Here is a 27,620-nt window from a genome sequence, read left to right as displayed (position 1 = left end):
TGTCCAAGTTTGTTCCCTCCCTCCATCTTAATTGTCATCTTGTCACAGGGGGTCAACACAGGTATCAGTTTCAACAGGTGGTCACTGCCTAGGTCTTCCCTGCATCTTAATTGTCATCTCCTCACAGTTGACCAACAAAGGTATCAGTTTTAACAGGTGGTCACTGCAGAGGGTATAAAATACAATTCAAGCCATTGTCGAAGTACCAAGACAGGGAGATTATATTAGAATGTTAACTTGTTAAGATTAGCTTTGTCAAATAGAGTTTTAATTTGTTTTTTGAATTTCAACACATTGATCATAATGTTCAGAGTTACAGGACTTTAATATATTGATTGTTGTATGAATTGTTACTTTTGAGTTATGGAACTTATAAGTTCATGATTTTAATATGGCATTTAAGTTTTATGCTTTTCAATCGTATGTATTTCCCGAAAGGAATTATGATTTATACCCAATGCTTATTATTAAAAAACTCTGATTAAGTTTGATTTTAGGTGGAGTCACTTTTATAATTCTATAGTTATGTCCCTTTATAACATTATATGCAAGTAAGGGCATCACCTGTGTCCCATGGACACATTCTCCATTCATTTAAAAGTTTTCTTTTCTTATTACTCAATCGCTTATGTCAGTTTAAAATAACTGACAGTTGAATAGTTTCTGTAATATCGTCTCATGAACTCAGGACAGAAAGTTCAAATAAAAACACAGTATTATATAAGATCACCAGAATTTGACATTTGATTTTGTGGGTGGCTTTTTGAAAATTATACTATTTTATTTGTAGGAGTGCATAAAATGCATTCATTAACATTTTAATGCAAATTATTTTCTATTGATAACCTGAGATGAAAGAATATTTTTTTTATTGTTAATTACTTGTAATAAAACGGTAATTACATGTCAAAATCATGGGCTCTCTCCCCCACATTTACGGGATTGTAAAGTTTAGTTAATTGAGGAGGAGAATTTGATACTTCATTGTATGTTGACACTTAATGGAAGTTTTGTGAGGTTGAGGAAGTAAAAATAAGGGTACATTGTTTGGGTCAGAATAATTAGAATATGTTACTTGTAGAAATTAGTTTCTTGTAATGTTGGAACACTCAAATATAAATACTGGTACCAGTTTTGAGATCGTCAATTTCTGTATTGTCCTTGTAATATCTAGCCATCCATTTCTAATTATGGTTTTGTCTGTCAGTTTCTATGCTGTTTCTTGTAAAAGTTATTGGTCAAAAGATAAAAAAGTAATTTATTTTAAAAATAAATTTGACATTTTTTTCAATGAATGATGCATTGAAAGATTGATGTCATTATTTGATTGGGTTGTGAAATAGGAAATGAACCAATCACAAAGTTCTATAACCCAATCAGACGGAAGTCATTTCTCAAAAAAACATAGAATTGATGAAGATTAAGATAACCGTAATGTTTATTTGGTTTAGGGAATGAATCTGTCAGTCTGCCGAGATTTTCATATAATTACTTTTAGGGAAATTTAATGGATGATTCTTTTACAACAGCAATTAAGTATAAAATATTTGAAGCTAGCAATCATAAAACCTGGTACGGTAGTATGGTATTGGTAGCAATACTTTTGTACATGTAATACCATCAGATTATTCAGTGTATTCAGCCTTAAATTGTACTTAAACCATTGGCTGATTTGGAATCTTATTTGTTCATATTAGAATAATACAATACAATACTTCCTAAATGGATACAGTTCTATGGTGTAAAATGTTATGATTCTCATTGTCCCTGAAATGATTAGATTGTAATCTAATGTCATTGTGACCAGATTATACAGAAATTATGGTCATCATCAGACCTGGAATTGTATAATTTTCTCATTATTTCTACTAAAAGTTCTAGTGTAGAAATTTGGATAAAGGTTACAAATATTAAAAATGACCAGTTTGCTGTAAAGTTTTATTTCCTTGTATAACTGTAATGATTTCTTCTTTTAGAATCCTATAGATTGTTTTCCTCCCAAAGAGAGGTTAATATTGACATAGTCATTGCCATTAATTGTGTACATATTAGATATAGATCAGGTAGGGGTTTCTCTGGACATTGAAGCTTTATAAATCAATGTCTGAGATTTCAGATGGAAAAACAAATGGTTCCTGAAGTAGACTATGATTTCTTGATCTTGTTAAGGCTAAGTTAACTTAAACCCTTGTTTCTCTGGTAAATAAAGAATTGTAATTGTAATGCCATTTTCAACAATTGACCATTATTTGGACTTTTGACCATTATTTGGACTTTACACATAGTGTAAATTGGATGTTCTGATTTTTCTTTCAATTTGACAGAACCACATATTCTGTTATTTGGCCTTATTTTGCTGTAATCAATTTTTTATTACCTAGTGAAAAAGTAATTTAACAGTAAGATTAATAAGAGATTTTATGATATTCCAAGTCTGTCGACCATATGCTACATATATTTACATGATCATTTATTGTATCTATGAACCCATTGCTGAGTGTGACATGGTTTTTATGAGATTAACTTTGTATTCATCAGGTTAGTCTGATCATGGTAGTATTATATTGTCAATCTAAAGCTTCCATGGTCTGAACGAGACAAACTTGTCCTGTGTTAATGTCATTGACAAGTATAATCCTAAATACTTTTGTGTCTGTATGGCTGTGATCCTTCTACTTATTGTTGATGTCTTTGTACTGTAATAAAATGAATGGATAGTTTCTTTCATTCACCGTTTAGATACAATTTGAACAGTTATAAAATAGTTTGAGATGTTTATAGTAGATAACCTATAGACTTGTATACTTTTACATGGCTGTATTGACGGTCGTATCGTAACATCTACATGTAGAATTTGTATTGTTGTATAACGTATAATTCTTGATAGATCATATCTCATCAGACAATTTTCTTTTCTTTCTAGTTTTAGTATCGAAATCTTTTTAATTGAATTTCACTTGATATGTAGCACAAGGATATTTGTTTACATTAAGTTTACTAAATTTACAAGATTCCCTGTATGATCAGAGATAAATACTGCCTTAATAGTGAATAATATGAGAATTGATTATTGGGTAGGAAATACCAATCTGTGGGCAACAATCTGATAATTATCGTTAGTTTATTGATCAAGTTAATTACAAATGTTGTAGTTAAACATTAACAAATCTAGCTTTTTATCCTGATTAAAAGGATATAGATTTATATTATCTGCGTATTGGTTTCTGCTTGGGAAAGTTTGAAATTTTGATGTTTTCTAAGAAATATGAGTTTTAAATCTATAATTTGAGAACAAATTAGCATTTCTCTTCTGTATTTAACGGTTTCCCAGTTGGAAATAAATGCAGATTTATGTATTTATCAATTTTATTGGAAAAGTGATGGAAGTCCTGTATTTGGCTTTAGATGAGATTGAAGCATAGGGAGAAAAATTACATGCATGGACAACGTTGTCTATCTATTTCAATATCTAACTGTAAAGATATAATGATGAATAATTTGACTTGTGTGAGGTCTTCAGTACCGTTCTTACAATATAATTTTTGACTTGTGAGTTCTTCAATCATTATTATAACAACCAGTATGAATTGAGTCTTTGTAAGACGTGTCAGATGACACTCAGCTGTTAGAATGATGTAGTTTTTCACTGTCTTTTTATTCCTTTATTTCTTGTGAGATAATTATAACATTGTGATATCCTATCATGATATATTACTGGGGATCACTTTCAATGAAACCTGATCACACTTAAACATTGAGTATATAGTACCACTTTCTCTAATATCTACAGTCAAGCTCTAAAACTTGTCAGAATGGTTAACATATTACTGGAAACAGATAACACACCTTCTCCTCAGGTGTCAGAACAGGTGAGACACGGTGAGATTAGGAACACCTCTCTCCCGTAGGAAGATTCAGATGGTTAATCTGTCTATTTACATCTATATGGATTGTATCAAACAATTGAAATGTGCTGTTAGATTCAACCAAAAGCATGTTTAGGGAAGGAGGTCATTATTTGAGAACTTGAAAATTAGTTACTGTTAACAAAATCCTGATAGCCAACATTTTCCTCCTCTAAAAAGTGAGTTGATATGAGATAATCTAAGTGTTATGTGATAACATTTATTTGGTATGTATCTGAGGCAGCAGTAGGAGGTAGATATGGTAATCTAGAGTGATGATAGAGGGTAGATAATAACTACAGGAGCTAACTTGATAACATGATCTTTCTATAGGAGCTAACTTGATAACATGATCTTTCTATATGAGCTAACTTGATAACATGATTATTCTATATATCATGGTTCATGGCAGGAGTTACTCTACAAAAGAAGAGATTTATATATGATTGAATTAATTAGATTCAAATATGAATAAAAATATGTAATTGTCACCAAACAACTTTTTTAATCCTTAAAAAACACACACAATAAAACAAGTATTTCAAATGAAGGACATAAGTTGAGCATTATTTCCCTAGTATTTCCAAAAAACAATTTGTTTTTGCTCTTAGTCCTTCCTAGACCACTTTGTAGCAATTTAACTTCATGATTTTCAAATTCACTTTATGTAGATACATATGCAAAAAATAAAGACAAAAGTCATGAAAAACCCTCAGGGAAATTAGTAGGTATTTACCAAGGGGTCAGGAAAAGTTTACATAAAAGTTCAATGATTTAGTTGATTGTAACAGTTATAGTGATTTTATGATTTGTTCTATGTCAGGTGGTCAGAAAATATATTGGCTGTACTCTTAAAATAGTACTATATAATATATTGGCTGTACTCTTAAAAGAGTACTATATAATATATTGGCTATGGATTGGATGTGTAGATGTATAGGATCTTAACTGTAAGATTTACTACGTTGATTTATTAAATCTTAACAATTATTTATGGTTTAATTATGATAGAAATTATAACTCTGTTGATGTTTGACTATAAATTATGTGGTGGTTAGAAGCAGATATTCCTATTTCTTTTTGTATAGTTTGAGATGTGATTTTCAGTTATCTTTTAAGATGTGATTTTCAGTTATTTTTTAAGATGTGATTTTCAGTTAGATCAACACAATTGTGGTAATTATTTTCATGCCTGTAGCAGATTTGTCAAACTGAAATGTTTGTTTGGATTATGAAAATCATAGCTATTTATCATACCGACTTATTTATAAAGAAAACTAATGAAGCTTAAGATCTGGTTGATACCACATCCAGCTATAAAATTACAGTTTGTTTTTCTTCTACTTAAGAAAATAAATGAGTTCCCATGCAGAATTGCATTTTGCCAAATATTTTTCCACATGAAATAGCAAACTGATCTTTATGAGGTATGGTAAATATGTGTAAAGATCAAGTTTTGAAGTGGTCAGCTGTCAGTGGTCATTTTGGCTGATTGACCACTGTAAAAACAACCTGCAGTGAAAGTTCACATAAATTACTGAGAGTTTAAGTGATCATTATCTTATATGAAAAGTTTGCTTAGTCCATGCGTCACGGTCGTAAAACTTTTGAGCATGATTTTTGTACTCAGACTCAAATATCAACCAATCAAATTGCTGGAATTCATGTGTCGAGAATGATTTTTGTTCTCAGAGTAATGAGCAAAGTTTCATGCCTTCAAGGCCGGAAGTTATTATTATCAAGAACAGTTCTATTAAAACTGAACAATAGATATAGGAAGATGTGGTGTGAGTGCCAATGTACTCAAAGGTACAGTACTGTAGAGTCTGGTCCAGAATGGTTTATAGGACCAAATATAAAAATAAGAAGATGTGGTGCAAATGAGATAACTCTCCACAAGAGACCAAATGACAGAAATTAACAACTACAGGTCATTTATTTCTCTCTAAGCTTTTGGAACCACTCAGACATGTAAAAAAATAATCTGATCCCTTAATGTTGGACTAAAGGAGATGATATTTCCTGAATCTTGACCTTGTGAGATGATTTTTCCTGAAACTTGACCTCATGAGATTATATTTCTTGAATCTTGACCCTTTTGACCATCAATGATTAACTTCCTACAGAATATTTCTGTTTTAAGTGTGATATGTATTTTCCCACAAGAAAACAGATCTTGATATTTTATATGAATATAAGTAAATGTATAAGTAGCTATCTTACAGTAAAAGGTCATTGGTTATGAAGTTTTGACAAAAAGTAAAAGATTGTTCATATTATGTTCCATTTATGGGTATTATGTTTTCTGGTCTGTATGCCGTTCATCTGTCCTGCTTCAGGTTAAAGATTTTGGTCAAGGTAGTTTTTGATGAAGTTGAAGTCCAATCAACTTGAAACTTAGTACTCATGTTCCCTATGATATGATCCTTCCTCAAATTTAAATGTCAAATTAGAGTTTTGATCCCAATTTCAGGGTCCATTGAACATGGCAAAATACAGTGTGATTGGGGCATCTGTGTACTATGGACACATTCTTGTTGTTTGTAATCTACCTCAATGTGAAAATTTATATATATAACTCTAGGAGTTGACCAATGACATTCATAAAGTGGTCTTAGACAAGCTATCCATGTGTAAGAATTATTCTAATTTCTCCGCTATTATATAACTTTTTTAAATCGGTTATAAAGACTATTTAATGATTTTAACAAGGCATGCAGATGGAAAAATGGAATATGTAATAATCCAGTTTTACAAATATTGATGAATGTATACTGAGTAATGTCTAGATATGAAATACTCTAGAAGGGAATTGCAAATGTCATTTTGTGGCAATGACAGATCTTTTATTCTATAAAATGATGTTCTTTTCAGTCTTTAGGGATTGTCCTATGGTAGAACTTGATGATCTTTTATAGCTTGGGTGAAAATTGATGCTCTTGGTTGCTCTAAAATATCATCAATTGGTTTGCTATAATTGAATTAAGTCAGTTACAAAAAGCAAGTGTTAACTTCTGACATTGGAAGCAGCTGCTTCTTCAAGTATTGAATGTTCAAAATAATTGGATGTCTGTTAAGCTTTGAAAGGTTGCATTTGATTTTGAATTATAGGGCATGGTTGTGATGAGATTTTATTAGGGAGGGAGATTGTACTTCATAAAGGGCTAATTTTTCATCCTTTTGCAGTAGATATAGGATAGAGATGTTATTTTGTAATCCTAGATCTATATATTTATCTGAGTGACTTAATTGGACTCGTTCTTTACATTGTTCTTGACAATGGACACTTTTAAAAACTAGTGATAAATAAATGATATTGGTAGTCTAAATTACAATACTTTTGCAATGGAAACTAACAAATGGTGAATTAAATCATTTTTCTATCTACAGGATTGTAATGAAAAGTCCAATATTTATAAATAGTATGGCCTGTTTTGTTGTAATGAAGCTGTTTGAACCTTTACTTTGAGTCTAATAAATAAGATGAATATTAAGTTTTACCAGGCTATGTTCTTAACGCTGCTGTAACTTGGCTACCTAATGACAATTTCTAAGTAGCTTGACTTGACAAAGACATTGAAAAGATTGAAAGATATTATCTTTATTATTGAAATATAACTAGGGCCTATTTTAAGAATAAAAGGAAAGCCAACTTTGGAAAACCCTATCTTTTTTATGGATTAGAGTTTTATATGTTGGTAGGCTGATTTAGGTTTCTGTAGTAACTGAATGTTTGACAGTTGATTAAATATTTCCCAGCAGTCATATCAAAAAGCAGAAATAGTTAAAGAAGAAAGTCATCAGAAAGGTCATTTCAGAATAACGCTGGATAAATTGCAGTTGTAGAGAATAGAAAATAGAGGATAATATCTTGATTTTCTTTCTTAATGACAGCTATCTCTAATGATTTGTCAAAGTCTTGATGACTTGGGAATCTGACTCATACATCCCTCTGTAAACTGTTGATGAAAGGAATTACAGACAAGTGCTCTTTACCCTCCAACAGAGATCCTCCATTGGCATGCGGAAGCCAACCCTATTGATTCAAACTTTAATTAAATACAACTGTTATGGTTATCAATCTAACGAACAAACTTTGATGGTTATGAAATCATATAATTATTTTTAAGTTTTTTTCCAGACGGGTTATTGAGATTTCTGATGATGAAACGAGCAGCGTGTGTCTGTCGCGTGTAATTATAAAATGTCAGCTTGCTAACTAGTTTTGAAATTAAATTTTAAAAAGTTTGTGTTTAAGTTTGTAAACCATATGTTAACTTTAAAGAGGTAGACAGTCAGTTTATGTCATATTTCACTGGGTTAAGTGGAAAAGAAATTAATGAAATTGTAAAGTTAGATTAACATTTCCCTACATGCATCTGTAATTTCTATACTATAGTCATTGAGACAGTGCATTGAAAATAGTAGATTAAATGGAAGAACATTGAAATAGCAAATAAGTTGTGAATTTTGGCCAAATTGACCCTGAAATTGATTTTTTTTGTAATTTCTCCACAATTCAAAGTATATAATTGGGATTATATTATAGATTATAACATTTAACTCTTGATAGAAGATTTTACTCTGGATAGGTAACATACAGCCATGAAAGGACAAAATGTTGACCATTTTACTATTTAAGTTTAGTCATATTTAAACTCATTTAGTCTTTTTACTGAAAGCACTAGTTGTTATAATGATGCAGATAATTTAGAGACAAAATCCTATTAAGTAAAAACAATGTTTATTTTCTATAAAAAGTGAATTCTCATTTTTTGATATGATCAGTAAAGAGTACTAATGAAATTGGAGAAATAATGGAAAGTGGAGGATTTGTTCTTCAGATTGATACAATCTATGTTTGTCACATCGGCACGTCCCCGCCACTTACAACAAATTTCTGGCGTAATACAATTGATAGGTTTGTTAATCAAAGATGTGAATCCATTACAAGTTGACAAGAGTTTCTGATTCTCCTGAAGATTCTTCCAGTATTATTTAATATCACATCACGTTAGGCATGGTCATTCATGTCTCAGATCCAATTTTATCCACAAAATTGGATTATACGTTTTTGTAATCATAGGGATAGAAGTAAAGATTTCCCTATGGAGTTACTCTGTTTTGGGTAAATTCTACTTGTGTTCACTTTTCTGTGAATTGTCAGAAAATTATATAAGGCTTTTATAATTAAATCTTTGAAATAAAAATGACTAATTCATGTTTTTATCTTTTGAAATTAAATTAGTCCAACTAAGAATGATTTGCTGAAAGAAATCGTGCTATGAATAATTGAAATACCACAGACATTTTTAAGAGATTTTGTATTGATTTTGTAAAATATAAATGTGTTCTTAGAGTTTATCATCAGGAAAAACCGTAAGTGTGATAAAAATACTTGATGTGTATGTGTCCTAATGGACAAAAGTATCAAGCATAGATGACATAGGGGTGTTCTATTTATAGTAGCATGTTGTCACTCAATATAATATCTTTTGTTTGGTCAAACTACTAAATCCTTCTTATTTTAATATTATTGATACATGTACCCATATTTAGAAATATTCTAGGTTTCACAAATTTAAAATGACAGTTACTCTTCAAATGAAAATTTAAATAGATTCAAACTTTGATAAACTTTTCAGTAATTGGTTCAGTGATTTGTTGCTTTTTTGTCTCTCTTGTAGAAGTCAGACAGGAGATTTCTGTGTGGTGCTGTGAATAAAATACTGAAAGATAAAATTGCTTTGAATTGGTAAAAATAAAGCATGTACCTGAGATTATTATACCTTCTGACAAACTTGAATTATCCCTATAAAATTGATTCTGATGTAGAGCACTTCTTAAGTATGAGATGTCGGTTACTCTGGTTGAAAATAAACCACTCAAAACAGAAAGGCATAAAATATAAGTAAAGTCGGTAGGGATAAAACATTTCTCAATGATACCTTAATGACAAGATTCATCAATAATTGCCTATTAACATGATGTTGTATAGTTTATCTATGGGTGTTTTATGTATTCTCAAGCAGTCTTGCTATAGTTGTCTGACAAAATGGAGGAAAACTACAGGAATCTTCAGTTCATAAAAAAGGTTTTGACTTCAGTAATTGAAATAATATTGGGTCATAGCTGAAAAAAACTCTTGTTTTTAAACAATGTGCATCACAATTAAGTTTTGTTTTTATGCCCCTGCCATCACTGGAAGAGGTAACCTTGTCTCTCCGTTCATACATCCCAAAACTCATTTTCTTTCTCTAACTAAAGTTTGCCTCAACCTAATGTTATGAAACTTGTAAGCTCATTACCACAAAACATAGGTCAAGTGATATTTTGGTGAAGTAACTTTTATTGTTCTGGAGTTATGGCAGCATGGGAATCATCTTTGTATTGTGGACACATATCTCCATTTATTTTCTTCTCATACTCTTTTTACTAATGTTTAGCCTTGTTGTTTTTACACTGTTGTTGAAATCTCCATTTAGCTTATACATTATTATATTTAACTATCATGTACCTATTGTTTATTTCAGAATAAGTCTGACACAGCTTTTGTAGAACAGCAACATGAAAGAAATAGAAAAAGTGAAGCTGTCCAGCGATCAAAGCCACCACTTGCCAAAACATCATCCAATTCTTCTGCACCCGGTGCAATTAGTGGTATGTATGAAGTTATGTGTTCTGCTCTATGGTGTTTTTTTTTTTGTCTCTTTGACACATTTCACATTTCCAGTGATATCCGTATTCAAATAATAGTAGGTTCTTACCAGGTATTTTCATTATTGGATATTGATTTTAACAAGTCAAACTATGTGACTTTTCATTATTTGTGACAGTGCACTTAATATTTCTATGTGGGATTTACTTGATTGTGCATTATAAAGTGAGAGTATGACAGTGTTCAATTAAATTATCAGTTTGTACGGTAATTTTCAGAGGTTTCTATTTTTTTCATAGTTAAAAATACTGCTATGACAGTTGAATAATAGTTGCATGCAAATAAAGGTGATTAAGAACCAACTCCTTGAAATTAAGGAACAAGGGCCTATAGTCATTAAGTGAACAAGTAAAAAAACATCCTCTGTTCATCCTATTTCATTTTCAAAAGAAATAAATAGGAGCTGTAGTCATGTGACATATACAAAAGCAAAACAACAATAAAAACAAGCATGTCAGATATATTTGTATAATAACTAATTGACAGGCTGGCATGTTACAATTATATTTTAATGTTTAATGAATAATTTCAGCTTTCCAGTCCCCACGGCATAGTGCTAGCAGTGGAGCATTACCAGACTTACTGCCACCCCACACACCCCCACAGTCACGATCCCCACCAACACCACAGAGACCACAAGACAAATCCAGTTCTGATGAGGTAAGCATTAAGGTGAGAAAAACAAGGTGAAACATAGTCTCAATGGCACTCATACCACATCTTCTCATATATAGTTAAACCTTATTGTTCAAACCTTGAAGAAAATGATGAAATCCTCTTCTAAATTGTATCGGTTATTTGATATATAAATTAGAGACCGATGTATAAAATAGAAGATTCTCCAACCGAGACCAAATGACATAGACAGTAACATCTATAGGTCACAGTACAGCTTTCAACAATGAGCAAAACCAATACTGAATAGTATGCTGTCAAAGGCTCAAAATGATAAATGTTAAACAATTCAAACAAGAAAACTAATGGTCTAATTAATGTACAAAACAATGAACGAATAAGAAATATGATATACAGCAACAATTCACAATCACTGAATTAAAGGTTATTAAATATTAATGGTTATTTCTATGAGAAGGTCCTGTTCTAAATACTATCTGTTACTTTATAACTAGAGGTCTAGGTAATTATTCTTTCTATGAGAGGAGATTGCTGATAGATGTATTGTTTTAAGTTATGGTGTACTTAGAGACCTACTGACAGATGTTTTGGCTGATTACTTTGTAGAGGCATTCTAGTGAAAGAAAAGATGCAAATTATGATTAAATAGCTGAAAACTGTATAATTTGGCAGGATGTGCATTATTAGGTGTCAAAATAATAGTAACTGTTTATAATATGATAAAGAAATAAAGGGTTTATTTATGATATGCCATAGAGGAATTGTATTGTCTCCCTTTAGCTTCAATCTGACTATGATCATGATGATGAAAAGTGTCCTTGTTAAGTACCATTTGACTTTTGGATCCATATAGTTATCACTCTGTGAAAAGTTTGATTATAATTTTACACACAATTTAGGAAGAGCTTGAATTATGCGCCCTTTCCCTTTTTCTTGAAATATTTAAATTGTTGAATTTATCATAAAAATATAATATGACTACTAAAAGACACATTTCCAGGACATGATTGAGACTATTTGAGCCATACACTGCAACAAACAGTCTAACAATAAAATCTCTTTTAATCAATGAAGAATAAAACAAATCTTGTGAGTTAATGAAATCTGTAAAAAGAAGTGTCACTATTAATCCTGACAGTTATTGATATATATGTAATATAAGTGGATTAGATATTGACCAGTGCTCTGAGATGGACATTTTATTTAATTATGTTTCTTTTCAGTATCGACAGGCTGTCAGTCTGTCCAGTCAATCAATACGACACCAGAGATCTTTCTCAGCCTTCGGTTTCGGCGCTGGCGGTTCAACAATTGGTTCACAAGCATCTCGACGAGGTTCATCACAAATCAATGTTAATGTGACACCGACACAAACAACAACAGAAACTGTTGGTGATACTCCAGAAATTAGGAAATACAAGAAAAAGTTTACATCAGATATACTGTGTGCTGCATTATGGGGTAAAATTCAAATTCTGTATTATTTTAAGAAACATGTTCAAAAGTCCGACAAATCATACATTTTTAGATTTCAAGAAGCATTATGCTAGTCAACTGTAGTTCAGAAAAGGAAATTTTCTGTATTATTTATTTAGACAGCATCCTAAAAGCAACAAATATAAAAAACAAAACAAAAACAAAAAAAACACCAAGATATGGATTAGACTGTGTTATACCTCACTATAACTTCATTAGCTTTTTACAAGTATGGTATATGCTTAGCATCCCCATTACTATGATTACTCCATTTTGGAGTGCTTTAAGTTTTAAACTATTTACTGTATAATAAAACTTTCAGTTATTTATCTTTAATCACTTGACCATCCAAATTTCCTGGTAGTGCAGCTTATGATATATATGTCTGTATGATAGTTAACATAAATGTCTGTATTTTGTTGTAGGTGTCAACCTGTTAATTGGTACAGAAGCTGGTTTAATGTTGCTGGACAGAAGTGGTCAAGGAAAAGGTAATATTGTCAGACTTTTTAAGGTACACCTGTCTTGTGATATAACTATAACAGATGTGCATTATTGATTGATTGATGGCTGCTTAAAACAACCACCATTCTCAAAAATGCTAATGTGTAGTTTCATAGAGTGCCCTTGTTCTCAAAAGTTTGGCAGTACAAAAACAAGTAATTTTGATATAAGAAACAGGAAAAACAATGCCTCCTATTTTAATTTTTATTTCAATTTTTGTATTATTCAAAAGAAACTTTCAACAAATGTACTTTCTTTCAGGCCAGTTCAAAATTTAGAAGTATTAATCTTGTAACAGAATATATATGACTGGATACATACAGAATCAGAATTAAAAGTAATCTATCTTTTTCAGTGTACACATTGATTTCACGGAGACGATTCCAGCAGATGGAGGTTTTAGAAGGTCAAAATATACTAGTCACAATCTCCGGGAAGAAAAACAAAATCCGAGTGTTTTATCTTTCGTGGTTAAATAACAAGATATTTAAAAAAGAAGTGGTAAGTTCATTAATTATCTGACTTATTACAAGATTTATTTTACATGAAGTTTGACATTCCCATGAGCAAAAATATTTGCAACACAGGTAGTCAATGACATTATTGTTGTCAAATGAAAAGGTATGAGAAATATACTTATAATGCTTTGGCTGAGGTGATAGTCTGAAATTATTTATTGGGGTAATATTCTTTGAAACCTTTGACTTGGCAATATAACGTTGACATTATTGAGTGGGAAACAGTCAGAAGGATGGAATAGCACAAATATTTCATCATTTATTATAAAAAAAATACTGAGGTAAAATAATTCTAGATATTATACTTTTGTAAAAATAATGATTAGATTTATTTTCATGCATGTAGTATGAAATATGTTTTGTAAGTAAGTAAGTAAATGTTATAGTGACATGTGTAATCACGTTTCAGTAAAGTACAAATATATTATGTACACAATAAAATACACCCGACCCGGCATTGGGTCTAAAAGTCACTTTCAAATCATAAAACGTAATTCTTTTATCAAGGATTTCAGACAATGTGTTTAAATATGTTGTTTTTGCTTTCTTTAGAATGAGAAAAGAGCAGGATGGGTCAATGTTGGAGAGTTAGAAGGATGTGTTCATTTTAAAATAGGTAGGTGGTGCAATTAGGATTTTTATATCACATGAAATATAATTTTAAACAAGGGGAGACAATTTTGTTGAAAATATTGATTATGTTATTGAATGGAATAAATGTCAGATGACAGTATACTAACATTGTGTTGCTGTAGCAAGTACATACAAAACAAAACATTTCAAAATAAATTTAGAATTAATCAGGAAAAGGTATGGCTGTTCCCTTTATACTGCAATTCTTACAACTGGACCAAAGGAAATATTTTGGGTAAAAAATAAAGGCAACAGTAGTATACCGCTGTTCAAAACTTATAAATCCATGGTTTCAAAAAGCAACTTGTTGAAGCCAATGACATAAAACTTGTTTTCAAATAATCTAAGGAAATACAATATCAAATTCACAAAAAAAGAATCTTGCATTTTGTGACTGTATCTCAAAATATATTTACAGTGTATGTAATTTAACTACACAATGAACAGCTGAGTATGAATGTTTTATTCTTATATATATAACACATCTTCTTATTAGTTGTTCATTATTTAAACTTTGATTATTTTTCAGTTAAATATGAGAAGATCAAGTTTTTAGTGATAGCTTTACTGGACAGTATAGAGATATATGCCTGGGCACCAAAACCTTACCACAAGTTCATGGCATTTAAGGTTGGTATTATCTAATATATTATACATTGACAACACAAATAGATTTAGGAGAGTTGATATTATTTTATATTCCAACCAAGACTTATTAAGTACCAATACAAGTTATGTCATCTTTGATATAGCCATCTGATATCAGTTTAAATCATCAGTGTAGTCTTCAATATCAGAGCAAGTATTACAGCTAATTTCCTAATGCATGTAAAGCAAAACTTTGGTTGGCTTGCTTGCTTTGTTTGTATAATTGTTTATGCAAGCTTTGAAAATAAGATTGACATCTTTAAACAATATATATAGACATAGTTTAACCTGTACATATAATATTTGAATTTAATTGGGTGTTATTCTAATGATTGTACAATATAAAATAAAGCAAGCAAGCTAACTAAAGGTTTGCTCTACATGCTTTAGGAAATTAGCTGTAAAGCGATGTTGTCCTAGATATCTTTATTACTATGTTGAATGATATGTTTTGTAGTCAGCCTATCAAAATGACAAATAGATAGCATGAATGTTTTCAGCTTTTTAGATCTCTTTATCGGCTAGGCTATATATCTATTTATCAGCCGACTATATATTTAGTTGTCAAAATCTACTTCACCCTACAAAGCAAGTTTGATACTGAACACAACCCAGTACATAACATTGATTTTAGTTTTCATCTATGGGATGGGCTTTGTATAAATTAAATAGTCCTTATACAAATGAAACATTCAATAGTCTTATAGTTTCCATTAATAGAATTTACATTAGCACAATGATAAATTTGTCACCCGGCAATGCATGTGACTTTGTTTTTGATGCTATATTGATATGATGATTATATGATTAATTGGAATAACCACGTTGATATCACGGTACTTTTGTCAGGAACAATGTATGTTAACTTGTGTATTGATGTAATGACTAAATGATTAACTGGAATAACCACGTTGATATCATAGTTGATTTGTCATGGATCAATAACAATTACCTGTTGATTAATTAGCTCCAGGTGAATCAAAAATAAATATTATCTAATAACAATTGACAAATACCTGTGAATCAAAAACAAATATTATCTAATAACAATTGACAAATACCTGTGAATCATGTTAATTATAAATTATTGAATATATATCATCACCCTTCTGTTGATATATCAGATGAGTTATTCTTTACCTCCAGATAATCAATTATAGTCTTTGTAGATAGTTACTTCCGTCAATCCATCTTCTTTCCATGCATTGTATGATATTGATTTTTTCATTTTAATCCTAAAGCTAATTGGGTGTGAAATCAGTCATTATGAAATCTCTGTTTATCTTTCAGTCATTTACAGACTTAGCTAATAAACCACAGATAGTTGACCTCTTAGTAGAAGAAGGTCAAAGATTAAAGGTCGTATATGGATCAAATTGTGGATTCCATGCAATAGATGTGGATACTACATCAATATACGACTTATACATTCCCTCACACGTAAGTTTATGCCTATTATAGGAAAAGTCTGGATAGCTAAACAATCAAAAGCCATTGGGATGACACCACATAAGAGTGAATGAATAGACAAGTTCTTCAAATGATCCTTTAGACCCTTTAGTGATCCATTAGACCCTGTAGTGATCCTTTAGTGATCCATTAGACCCTGTAGTGATCCTTTAGTGATCCATTAGACCCTGTAGTGATCCATTAGACCCTGTAGTGATCCGTTAGACCCATTAGTGTTCTTTTAGACCTTAGTGATCCATTAGATACAGTAGTTATCCTTGAGACTATGATGTGATGATCCTATCCTTTAGACCAAGTAGTGGTCTTAGACAGTTGTCAGTTTTTGGTTCAGCAGTATTTGAAGCATGACAGAACCTAGTGTAGGTTTTAGGAAATTCATGGATAAATTATTTTTGATAATGTTAGATTGGCAATTATGCATGTATGGATTACACTTAAATTTAATGGGACAAGATTTGGGCTAAAGAATTAAAATAAGGCGTTTGTTTTGTTTGATATATTGTTGAAATAAAGTTCAAAATAAATTGGGTGTAGTAAAGAGTTCTGTATAAAGTAATAGAAGTTTGCCTAAGAATAAAAAAAAATTCTTTAAACATTTTATGAAAAGGGTCTTTCTTTATTTCATAATACTTAATTTTTGGTTAGCCTTCAAGAAAAAGTATTTGGAATAACTGATTCGTTTTAACTGTTCAAGGAGAGACAACTCTAGAACTTTTCTATGTTTCAAAACAAAGGTAGTGTCTAGCCTTCTAGAACATTGTAAAATTACACTCCCTCAAAAGCAACCAGTAAAATCTTTGAAATCCATACCATTTTACATCTGAAATGTATTCATAAGGAAATCTGATTTTAGGTTTTTCATGTCACTGAAAGAAAAGTTTGATTTGGCAAAATTAAGAAATATTGTGCTATGTGTAAACATTTGTTGTGCACATACTGTATACAGGTGTAAAATTGGCAATTACATGTTTTGTTTTTCTCTCCAAGCATATAAGTATATTGAACACTTGAAATACATATATTTTCTCTCAAAGATATGTGCAGTGCACCTCTAAGGGTCACACAGGCATGGCTTTACAAATTTTGATGTCTGATAACAAGAAAAAACTTATTAACACTAACAAATGAACTTTCTTCAGTTGATTGCAAAGACTTTGAAATAGCGTTCATCACTTGCTTATGATACATTTAAAAGCTATGTTGTCAATACTTATTAAGCTTATTCAGATTTGCTATTAGCACAATACATTTAAAACAGTGATTATATGGGTTAAGTTAGCTCTTTTTACTTGACTGAGCCTTTGTAACAGGAATCTGATACTTCAAACTTTCACCCTGGAAGATATCAGCATTATCTACACTGGAGTTAAAATTTTGATTAATATTTTATATATTTTTTTTAAGAATTTTTAAGTAATTTCAAAAAAAAATTCACTTTCTAAGATTTGTGAAGGTTTAAGATGAAGGTAAATTTGTGAAATCTGAAGTAAATTTACCACTATTTTGTTTCACTGTAGTTCCGTGGAAATACAGACACTACCCACCATACAGGTGTATCTTTTTATGTAAACCAGGTAAAACTTTTACCTGCTAATGGAATGGCTACCTGTGTTAGTGACCATTGGCATTGCTAATAAGGTCCTTGATACATGTAGGCGGTACAATGATAAAAAATACATGTCAAATTCACTTCTTATATTTAGGTTTTAGTAATGTCAAATTTCTTTTATTAGCAGTGCCAATTGAATATTTTGAATTAATAATTTGGTAATTTTAAATGCATGGTTTAAGAAAAAAAATGAATATTTATTTATTTTTATTTTGTTTCATTTTAAAATTAACCGTGGTTTTTCCAAAAAACTGATTTCAATATTTTTGCACTTGACACATTTTTACATATATTTTTGGGAAGGTTTTCAGTTTGAAAGAAATTTTATCTTGAAATTATAATCATTGATAATAGTTTGGAGTTGTACAACAATATTGGCCTGCTGCTTTCAGTATAAAAGCTGCCCCTTTCATGCCCCATGCTTGATGTATATATTGAACAAACCTGTTCAATTATAAGCTGCAACAGATGCATGGTATATAGTCATTATGCTTGATTTGATTTCACCTTTGATTTTCATTATATAGTGTATGGGCTTTTCTGTACATACTTGTCTGTATTTTGACAGACCACAAGTTTCTGTATATACGTTGATATGATGTACTGTGGATTCATTTTTTAATTGGATACCAATTTTTGTGGATTTCATAGGTACAGGAGAACTAAAAAATTAAAAGATCTACAAATGACATATTTCTTATTGACTTCTATGTAAACTTCATCAAAATCATGAAATATCCTTGAGCATGTATGTTTTCCTTCATCCAAGAAAAATGGTACCCACGAAAATAAATGAATCCACAGTATTTATATTGTCTGTGTATGTAATAAATCTTTTCTACTGCATCAGTTTCTACTTTGAGAATTTTAAATTCAGAAAATATCTATCCATGAAAAATGATATCTGTATAACTATTCTTTCTAATACTTTGCTTTTTAATAATCATTTCATTTGTGAAATTTCAGATTATTTATTGTATGAAGCAGGTAATTAGTAAATTTGAGTTTTCTGACAATGATTGATTTATTTTCAGACTCAACTTCCCATAACTCCCCACACCATAGTAGTTTTACCCAACTCTAATCAGATGCAGCTTTTACTATGTTACGACAGTAAGTATTACAATACTTATCAATCAAATGTTCTCATTTGAAAACTCAACTGAACATAAAACATTTATCTATGTAATACAAAACTCTTACATTGGATTAAACTTACAAATAATAAATACTTGTATTCATTTTAACTGGATTTTTCGACAAAAATGTTGGTTATTGATTTGGGGATGTACAGAGGGCAGTTCAGGCATTTTTTCCCCATTTCCATTCTCAATTTTATCTTGCACTTGAATGAATAGAATTCGACCAATAATCCTTTATATATCTGATGAAGCAGACCTATCTATAAATACCATAAACATGTGTATCTTTTGAAAAACACAGCAAACTTGTATGGATATTTGTACAACTTGGATAATATAGTAATATAAAAAAAGGAACAGAAATATAAACAACACTATAATTTTCTCTTTCATTTCAAAATAAAATTTAGTTTTTTACAAGTAAATACCTCGTCAGGAATGTTTGATGAAAGTATGATTGATACTATAAGATGAGTTGTTAGCCTCCTTCTAGATTTGTGTTTAAACATGTTGTGTTTTTCAGATGAGGGAGTATATGTAGATACTGGTGGAAGAATATCAAAGAATGTTATACTACAGTGGGGAGAATTACCTACATCTGTTGGTATGTATTGAGGCAGTTGTTAGAGATATGATATGGCTAATTCATCAGCATGTAGATTTGTAGTGTTGTCTGCTCTTTGGTTGGGTTGTTGTCTCTTTTACATATTCTCCATTTCCATTCTCAATTTTTATTGTCTTTGACCACCGAAAATAAATGTTTTCCAGATGGTTACTTCATTTTCTCTTGCCCCCTTACCTCTATGGAATAAAACTTATAATAATAGAAGACAAAGGGGAAGGTAGATGATGTTAGGGTCATCAGGTCAAAGTTGAAGGTGAATCTTGAACTAAAACAAGATATTTTTTTAGGGGGGACAGTGTTAAAAGGGAAGGGGTTCTGGAAGTTAGCTGCAGTTTCATTTGTTAAAAAAATATAAGTGGTTTTACAGTAAACATCCAATATTTAAAAGGGGAGACAATTTTGTAGCAACAAAAACATAAATTTATAGTATTTGTTTGTTGTTTTTTTCAGCCTACATCAGTACTGGACAGGTAATGGGATGGGGTAACAAGGCAATAGAGATACGAGCAGCTGAAACAGGACATTTGGATGGAGTCTTCATGCATAAAAAGGCACAGAAATTAAAATTTCTATGTGAGAGGAATGATAAAGTAAGTTGTTATCAAATATTCAGTGCTTTCACCTAGTTATTTGTCTTCAAACTGTTGAATTTAAAGGAAAATCATGTATATCAAAGAACAAAACAAAAGTACAAAATATGAGTTATTACTAAAAAGAAGATGTGGTATGATTGCCAATGAGACAGCTCTACAAAAGAGACCAAATGCCACAGAAATTAACAAACTTGTTTTCACCATGTTACAGGAAACACATGAATTAACATGTATAAAATAACTTTTGTCATCAACATGTTACAAAAGTACACCTGTCATTATCATGTGATAAAGGACACATATTGAAAGCTTTCAACAATTAAAATTCTGTAAAAAACAGGGTATAAAGGACACATGTAAAAAGCTTTAAGCAAAGTACAGCTTTTCGTGTTGCTGAGGACACATGCAATAAAACACTGTGATGAGTTTTACATCAATATTATCTTTTTGTATTGCAGGTATTTTTCTCCTCGATGCGATCAGGATCTTCATGTCAGATCTACTTCATGACATTAAGTAAGCCTGGTCTGGCTAATTGGTGATGTCTCGTGTACCATTGCATAATAACCATTGTTTCAGTGTATCCACATCCTTTGATTCTATTTATGTCTGTAAGACTGGATGAGGAAATTTACATTTAATTGTTCACAAGCTTTAAAGGACACAATTTAAAGTGACAATTATTTTCGATCTCATCTTAGTTTGGTGGCATCAGATAGAATAGATGGATTTTGAGGAACATGAACTTTTAATGACCTGACCTTTGAAGAATGGACAAAGAGACAATGGAAGATTAAATTCTTTGCCTTTGTAAAAGGAGAAATAATACAACAAGCATAAGTGCCAAAATTAACTATTTGTAAATATTATACAGTTTTACATAGGCACTCAAAAACCACAAAAATGTATATTGTAATATACTATTTTGAATTGTGCATTTTACCAACTTTTGAATGACCATTCAGAAGGCATTACAAATGATGAAACTGCATTGTTAAGAATCAGGTTTAAATGTACTAGATTATTATTTCAAATACTCATTTATTTTGCTAGGTTTATGTTTTAATCGATTGCATTAGATCGGTAGAAAATCATGAAAAAAATGCAAAAATCGTATATATGTCCTGCTTGGTTTTTATAAATCATGCTTATGAAAAATTATAGATCTTCATATTAGTTTAAAAAATCATCAGGAAACTTGAGAAAATTCAAAACAATAACAAATGCAGTTCAACATTTTAATTCTATCATGAACTAAGAAATGTTTTCTTTGAAAAGATCAGTTTAGTAGAACTAAAATGATAATCATTAATTAGTGCACTGTTAAGAAAAACAATCAGTACATAGAGGTCAGGGTATATTATATTGCTTCATAATATACGTTATATTTATTGTAGAATGCATTCTGTTTTGTTTGTTTCTTTTGATCTCAATTAACTGATGTGTGATTGGATATAATAAGGTCACATGACGTAGCCTTTAATTTCACATGAAATTCAGGTTACCTGCAAGGAATTAATAAAACTTGATAATATTTTGCTCACAATTTTTACAGATAATTAGTGATGTAATTAACAAAAATATTTCGGAGAAAAAAGGAACAGAAAAATGGATGTATTTTGTATAAAGAAATGTAAAAATGTCTATAAAACCAGTATTTAATAATATATCACTTCATATTTTTGTAAACATTCTAGTCATATTGTATGCAATACGACCAAATATTTAAAATGAAAATAAACAAATGTTAGCTTTGTTCTTACTTTATACTTCGTGAAAATTAGGTGTATCATTAATGTATTCAAATTTACAAAGGTTTTTATGAGAACAAAATGAGGTCATTTGAAGGAGTTTTCTGGCTCAGTTTATAATTTTTTCTTACCAAATATACTCTGGATTTTATAAAATGTAATATTGAACTGGTTTTATTCAAACAATTTTTATTTATTAAGGGCTTACTAGTTTTACTTGTGTATAATTAGATGAATTTGATTCTGTAAAGCTCAGAAATATTGTTTTTATTTTATTTGTAACAGAATGAAAGAAATATTTTATGAGGTTTTAATTGTTAAGTGTATTTTATTAAGATTTTGTAGACATCGTTGATAGACTATATAAAGATCTGATTAACCTTACAGGGGTCACTTGACTTAAAATAAAATTTTTACTGTAAGTGTAGATTTTTGTTTTATATCCATTACAAACTGCTCAATGATAGGAGGGAAATCCCCTTACAACAAACATGTTCAATCCTGTAGAAACTTCTTCAAAATATCGGTGAATTTAATTTATAAGAATATGTATCAATGGTTGTCAACAGTATTTTATAATTGAAAGAAATATCATTGGCAAAATATCTTGTGAAATTGATATGTTCAATTATCTTTGTAAAAAGCTTCAGTTTTTCATGAAAATCTAACTTATTGTTTATAACTTAAACTTGGTATTGCCTAACAAATAAAAAGTTACTCTGCCCAAAACAATATCATTATACTATGCAATTTAAAAACCCTTAATACTGTTGCCAGACCTATACTTTCTATAAAGTTTTTTTGTTGTTATTTTATTTCCATTAAAAGATTGACTTACAAAGTCATTGTAGCTCATGCTTATGAGAAAGTGCAATTTTACAAGATAATAAATCTGAGTTTCTTATATGTTTTTCTTGTTATTGAATTATTGTGAATTCATGACCAACAATCTATGTATCTGAACTACTTGGAGAGTTCTCTGTATTGGTGTACACTGTTTACCTTGTAGACAATTCATAAATGTATTATTATCCCCCTGCTCCAATGGAGGCCATATACCGGTTTCCTTCTACATTATAAGAATAAGATATGGTATGATTTACAATGTGAAAACTTTGATCAGTGAACCAGGAAAATGAGGTCGAGGTGAGATGAACCATACCAGGCAGACATGTACAGCTAACAATTTTTCGATACAACAAATAAAGTTGACCTATTGCTTATAAATTAAGAAAAACAGACCAAAACACAAATACCACTTAGCAATGAACCGTGAAAATGAGGTCAAGGTCAAATAAAACCTGCACGACTGACATATAGATCATTAAATATTTCCATATACCAAATATAGTTGACCTATTGGCATTGCATAAAGTATTAGCACAAATAGACCAAAACTCAAAAACTTAAATTTGACCGCTGTACCGTGAAAATGAAGTCAAGGTCAGATGACACCTGTCAGTTAGACATTTACACCTTATAATCATTCCATACACCAAAATAGAAGACCTATTGCATATAGTATAAGAAAAACAGACCAAAACAAAAACTATATCCTCTGAAACATGAAAATGAGGTCAAGTTCAGATGACACCTGCCAGTTTAACATGTACACCTTACAGTCCTTCCATACATCGAAAATACTAGACCTACTGCTTATAGTATCTGAGATATGGATTTGACCACCAAAACTTAACCTTGTTCAATGATCCATCAAATGAGATCAGTAAAGTGAAAACTGTCTGACGGGCATGAGGACCTTGCAAGGTACTCACATACCAAATATAGTTATCCTATTACTTGTTATAAGAGAGAACTTAACATTACAAAAAATCTTAAACTTTTTTTTTCAAGTAGTCACTGAACCATGAAAATGAGGTCAAGGACATTGGACATGTGACTGACAGAAACTTCGTAACATGAGGCATCTATATTCAAAGTATGAAGCATCCAGGTCTTCAACCTTCTAAAATATAAAGCTTTTAAGAAGTTGGCTAACAGAACTTCTGTATGATCACTATCCCTATGTCAAGTTTTCTGCAAAAAAAGTTGCAGGCTCGACAAAAAATTATTAATGTAAAAGAAACATGATATACAGCAACAAAGGATATCATAGAATTACAGACTCTAGAGTGACTGGGACAGACACATTAAATTTATTTGTTATGTAACATGCCAACTATCAATAAAGCTTTGAATTGAATTAAGGTTGTGGTAGAGTTATGCATGTTTACAGGCACATCTACCTCCCCTAACTTGGGACAGTGGTGCAACATCACATTATGAAAACAAAGTATAACCAGATGCTCTGCAGGGCACAGTTTTATACGATTGGATTTATTAATTTGGATTGTGATTAAATAGTTGACACAACATAGGTTTCTGACACAGAATGAATGTGGTCTAATAACTTAAACTTAAAATCTTAAAAATTTTAAATTCGACATTTACCTATTATGGTCCAATATCCAAAATCTAAATACATCCACAAGGTCATGTTTTTCTCTGACTGTTTATGACATCTTAACACTAAATCCATTGGATGTTGGATGTGTCTTAGATGCATGATTTTTTTATTAGCTGTAAAAGGCTTTGAACAAGCTGTCAGATAACTGCAAGTACTCTAAGATCTGTTCTTTGGGTCTTTTTGTGTTTGGATGTATAAGTACCCGGCCAAGTCCACGTGTATTTTGTCCATCAAATGAGTTAAGCCTTTTATAACTGATAGTTCGTTCTTATGTTGTACTGTTATACCACTGTCCCAGGTTAGGGGAGGGTTGGGATCCCGCTAACATGTTTAAACCCGCCACATTATTTATGTATGTGTCTGTCCAAAGTCAGGAGCCTCAGTGGTTGTCGTTTGTTTATGTGTTACATATTTGTTTTTCATTAATTTTTTTTATATAAATAAGGCAGTTAGTTTTCTCGTTTGAATTATTTTATATTGTCTTTTTGGGGCCTTTTATAGCTGACTATGCTGTATGGGCTTTGCTCATTGTTGAAGGCCATATGGTGACCTATAGTGGTTAATGTCTGATTCATTTTGGTCTCTTGTGGGCAGTTGTCTTATTGACAATCATACCACATTTTTTTTATATTAGATTCAGCATATCAAAGAACCCCAAGAATTCAATTTTTGATGAAATCAAATAAAGTTCAATTTTGGACCCTTCAGACCTCAATGTGGACCAATTTGATAACTGGGCCCAAATATCAACAAGATGCTCTGCAGGGCACAGCTTTATATGACTGCAGAGGTCGAACCCTGAACAGTTGGGGCAAGTATGGACACAACATTTAAGCTTGATACAGCTCTGAATTTGGATTGTGATTAATTAGTTGACACAACAAAGGTCTCTGACACAGAATGAATGTGGTCTAAGAACTAAAACTTCAAAACTTCAAAATTTACCTATTATGGTCCAATATCCAAATCTAAAAACATGGTTGCATGTCAGTTAACTGCTAGTAGTCTGTTGTTATTTATGTATTATTGTCATTTTGTTTATTTTCTTTGGTTACATCTTCTGACATCAGACTCGGACTTCTCTTGAACTGAATTTTAATGTGCGTATTGTTATGCGTTTACTTTTCTACATTGGTTAGAGGTATAGGGGGAGGGTTGAGATCTCACAAACATGTTTAATCACGCCGCATTTTTGCACCTGTCCCAAGTCAGGAGCCTCTGGCCTTTGTTAGTCTTGTATTATTTTAATTTTAGTTTCTTGTGTACAATTTTGAAATTAGTATGGCGTTCATTATCACTGAACTAGTATATATTTGTTAAGGGACCAGCTGAAGGACGCCTCCGGATGCGGGAATTTCTCACTACATTGAAGACCTGTTGGTGACCTTCTGCTGTTGTTTTTTCTATTTGGTCGGGTTGTTGTCTCTTTGACACATTCCCCATTTCCATTCTCAATTTTATTAGAACAGCATATGATAGAACCCCAAGAATTCAATTTTTGATGAAATCAAATAATGTTCAATTTTAGACCCTTTAGATCTCAATGTGGACCGATTTGATAACCGGTCCCAAATATTAAAAATCTAAATACATGGTTATATTAAGCAAATTGAAGAACCCCATATATTCAATTTTTGTTGAAATCAAACAAAGTTTAATTTGGACAACGATTTGGACCAACTTGAAATTAGGCCCATAATCAAAAATCTAAGTACATGTTTAGATTCAGCATATCAAGGAACCCCAAGAATTTTTTTTTTTTTTTAAATCAAACGAAGTTTTATTTTGGACCCTTTGGACCTTAATGTAGAGCAATTTGAAAACAGGACCAAATATTAAGAATCTAAATACTCATTTAGATTCGGCATATCAAAGAACCCAAATTATAAATTTTTTGATGGAATCAAACAAAGTTTAGTTTTGGGCCCTTTTGGCCTGTAATTCCTAAACTGTTGGGACAAAAACTCACAAAATCAATCCCAACTTTCCTTTTGTGGTCATAAACCTTCTTTTTAAATTTCAAAGATTTCTATTTACTTGTACTAAAGTTACAGTGTGAAAACCAAATTTCTTCAAACAAGGATGACGATATGGACACCAACGTGTGGCAACCTTTAATTTTGTTCCTCATTTATACAGAACTAGGGAAATGTGGCTAAGATTGCTCTTTCCTTGATCTTGTATTGCTGATCATTAAAACTTCTTCTTTGTTAAATGAGATCTTGTGACATATTTAACAATTAACATGACTAGGACTTGGTGTATTTATTTGTATCTATTAATTCTCATTAAGCATGTTGATGTAACAAGATAAATGTCATATAAAAATATTTTATTAGGTATAGATCCACAGGTGAAGTGTCTCATCAAGAAATGGTTGATTGTATAATTTGCACTGAGGACATACTTGATTTCTTTGTCATTGCAGGTTCACAAAACAACTGTTTTACCGATTTGCCAAAGACACCTGTTTTACCGATTTGCCAAAGACACCAATTAACCATTTCTTGTAACATAGTTCCTGTACCTTGTTGACATTCATAACAATCCATATTTCATACATTTTATAAAGAACCAATCCTTTTAACAAAATAATGAACTATTCTAATAACATCTAAATAAATCCAGAGTATATAGCTAATACATCTTTAATAATGAAATAGACATTTCCTTAAGTACATGAATAATCACCATTGCCAAATGCATTTCAAAAGAAATAAACAGCTGCACCAAGAGCACATCATAGCTTATGAACACTGAAATTATGGGAAAAATAAAAAGTGATATTAATAAATGTATTTAATCAGAAGTAAATAAAAATTATTCTGTAGAAAAAATTGACAGAGGATATCCGTTTAGAATGTAAATATATCCTAAAACATGACTTAAAAAAATTCTGTTTTAAAAAAATTAAATCAAAAATAT

The 27,620-nt window shown here is 30.9% G+C and overlaps 1 protein-coding gene across 11 annotated transcripts in view; it reads left to right on the top strand.

Annotated features, from left to right (window-relative positions):
• The window catches only part of LOC134712787 (mitogen-activated protein kinase kinase kinase kinase 4-like), an 81,396-nt gene extending 58,264 nt beyond the window's left edge, over positions 1–23,132 (top strand). For 7 of the 11 annotated variants that reach the window (XM_063574649.1, XM_063574651.1, XM_063574653.1 and 4 more), the window contains 13 exons: positions 10,439–10,565; positions 11,156–11,295; positions 12,483–12,720; positions 13,161–13,226; positions 13,595–13,740; positions 14,310–14,373; positions 14,920–15,020; positions 16,329–16,478; positions 18,026–18,082; positions 19,152–19,230; positions 19,783–19,863; positions 20,335–20,474; positions 20,936–23,132. In XM_063574649.1, coding sequence (XP_063430719.1) covers positions 10,439–10,565; positions 11,156–11,295; positions 12,483–12,720; positions 13,161–13,226; positions 13,595–13,740; positions 14,310–14,373; positions 14,920–15,020; positions 16,329–16,478; positions 18,026–18,082; positions 19,152–19,230; positions 19,783–19,863; positions 20,335–20,474; positions 20,936–21,019 — 1,473 coding nt within the window. In that variant the 3' untranslated portion in view covers positions 21,020–23,132. The remainder of the gene's footprint in view (positions 1–10,438; positions 10,566–11,155; positions 11,296–12,482; positions 12,721–13,160; positions 13,227–13,594; positions 13,741–14,309; positions 14,374–14,919; positions 15,021–16,328; positions 16,479–18,025; positions 18,083–19,151; positions 19,231–19,782; positions 19,864–20,334; positions 20,475–20,935) is intronic. The other 4 variants (XM_063574654.1, XM_063574650.1, XM_063574657.1 and 1 more) reach the window with 3 other exon arrangements.
• Positions 23,133–27,620: the final 4,488 nt, after the last annotated feature.

Source organism: Mytilus trossulus, chromosome 3 (genome assembly GCF_036588685.1).
Source record: "Mytilus trossulus isolate FHL-02 chromosome 3, PNRI_Mtr1.1.1.hap1, whole genome shotgun sequence".
NCBI classification, from domain to species: Eukaryota; Metazoa; Mollusca; class Bivalvia; order Mytilida; family Mytilidae; genus Mytilus; species Mytilus trossulus.
This window is presented reverse-complemented; position numbering and strand designations above follow the sequence as displayed.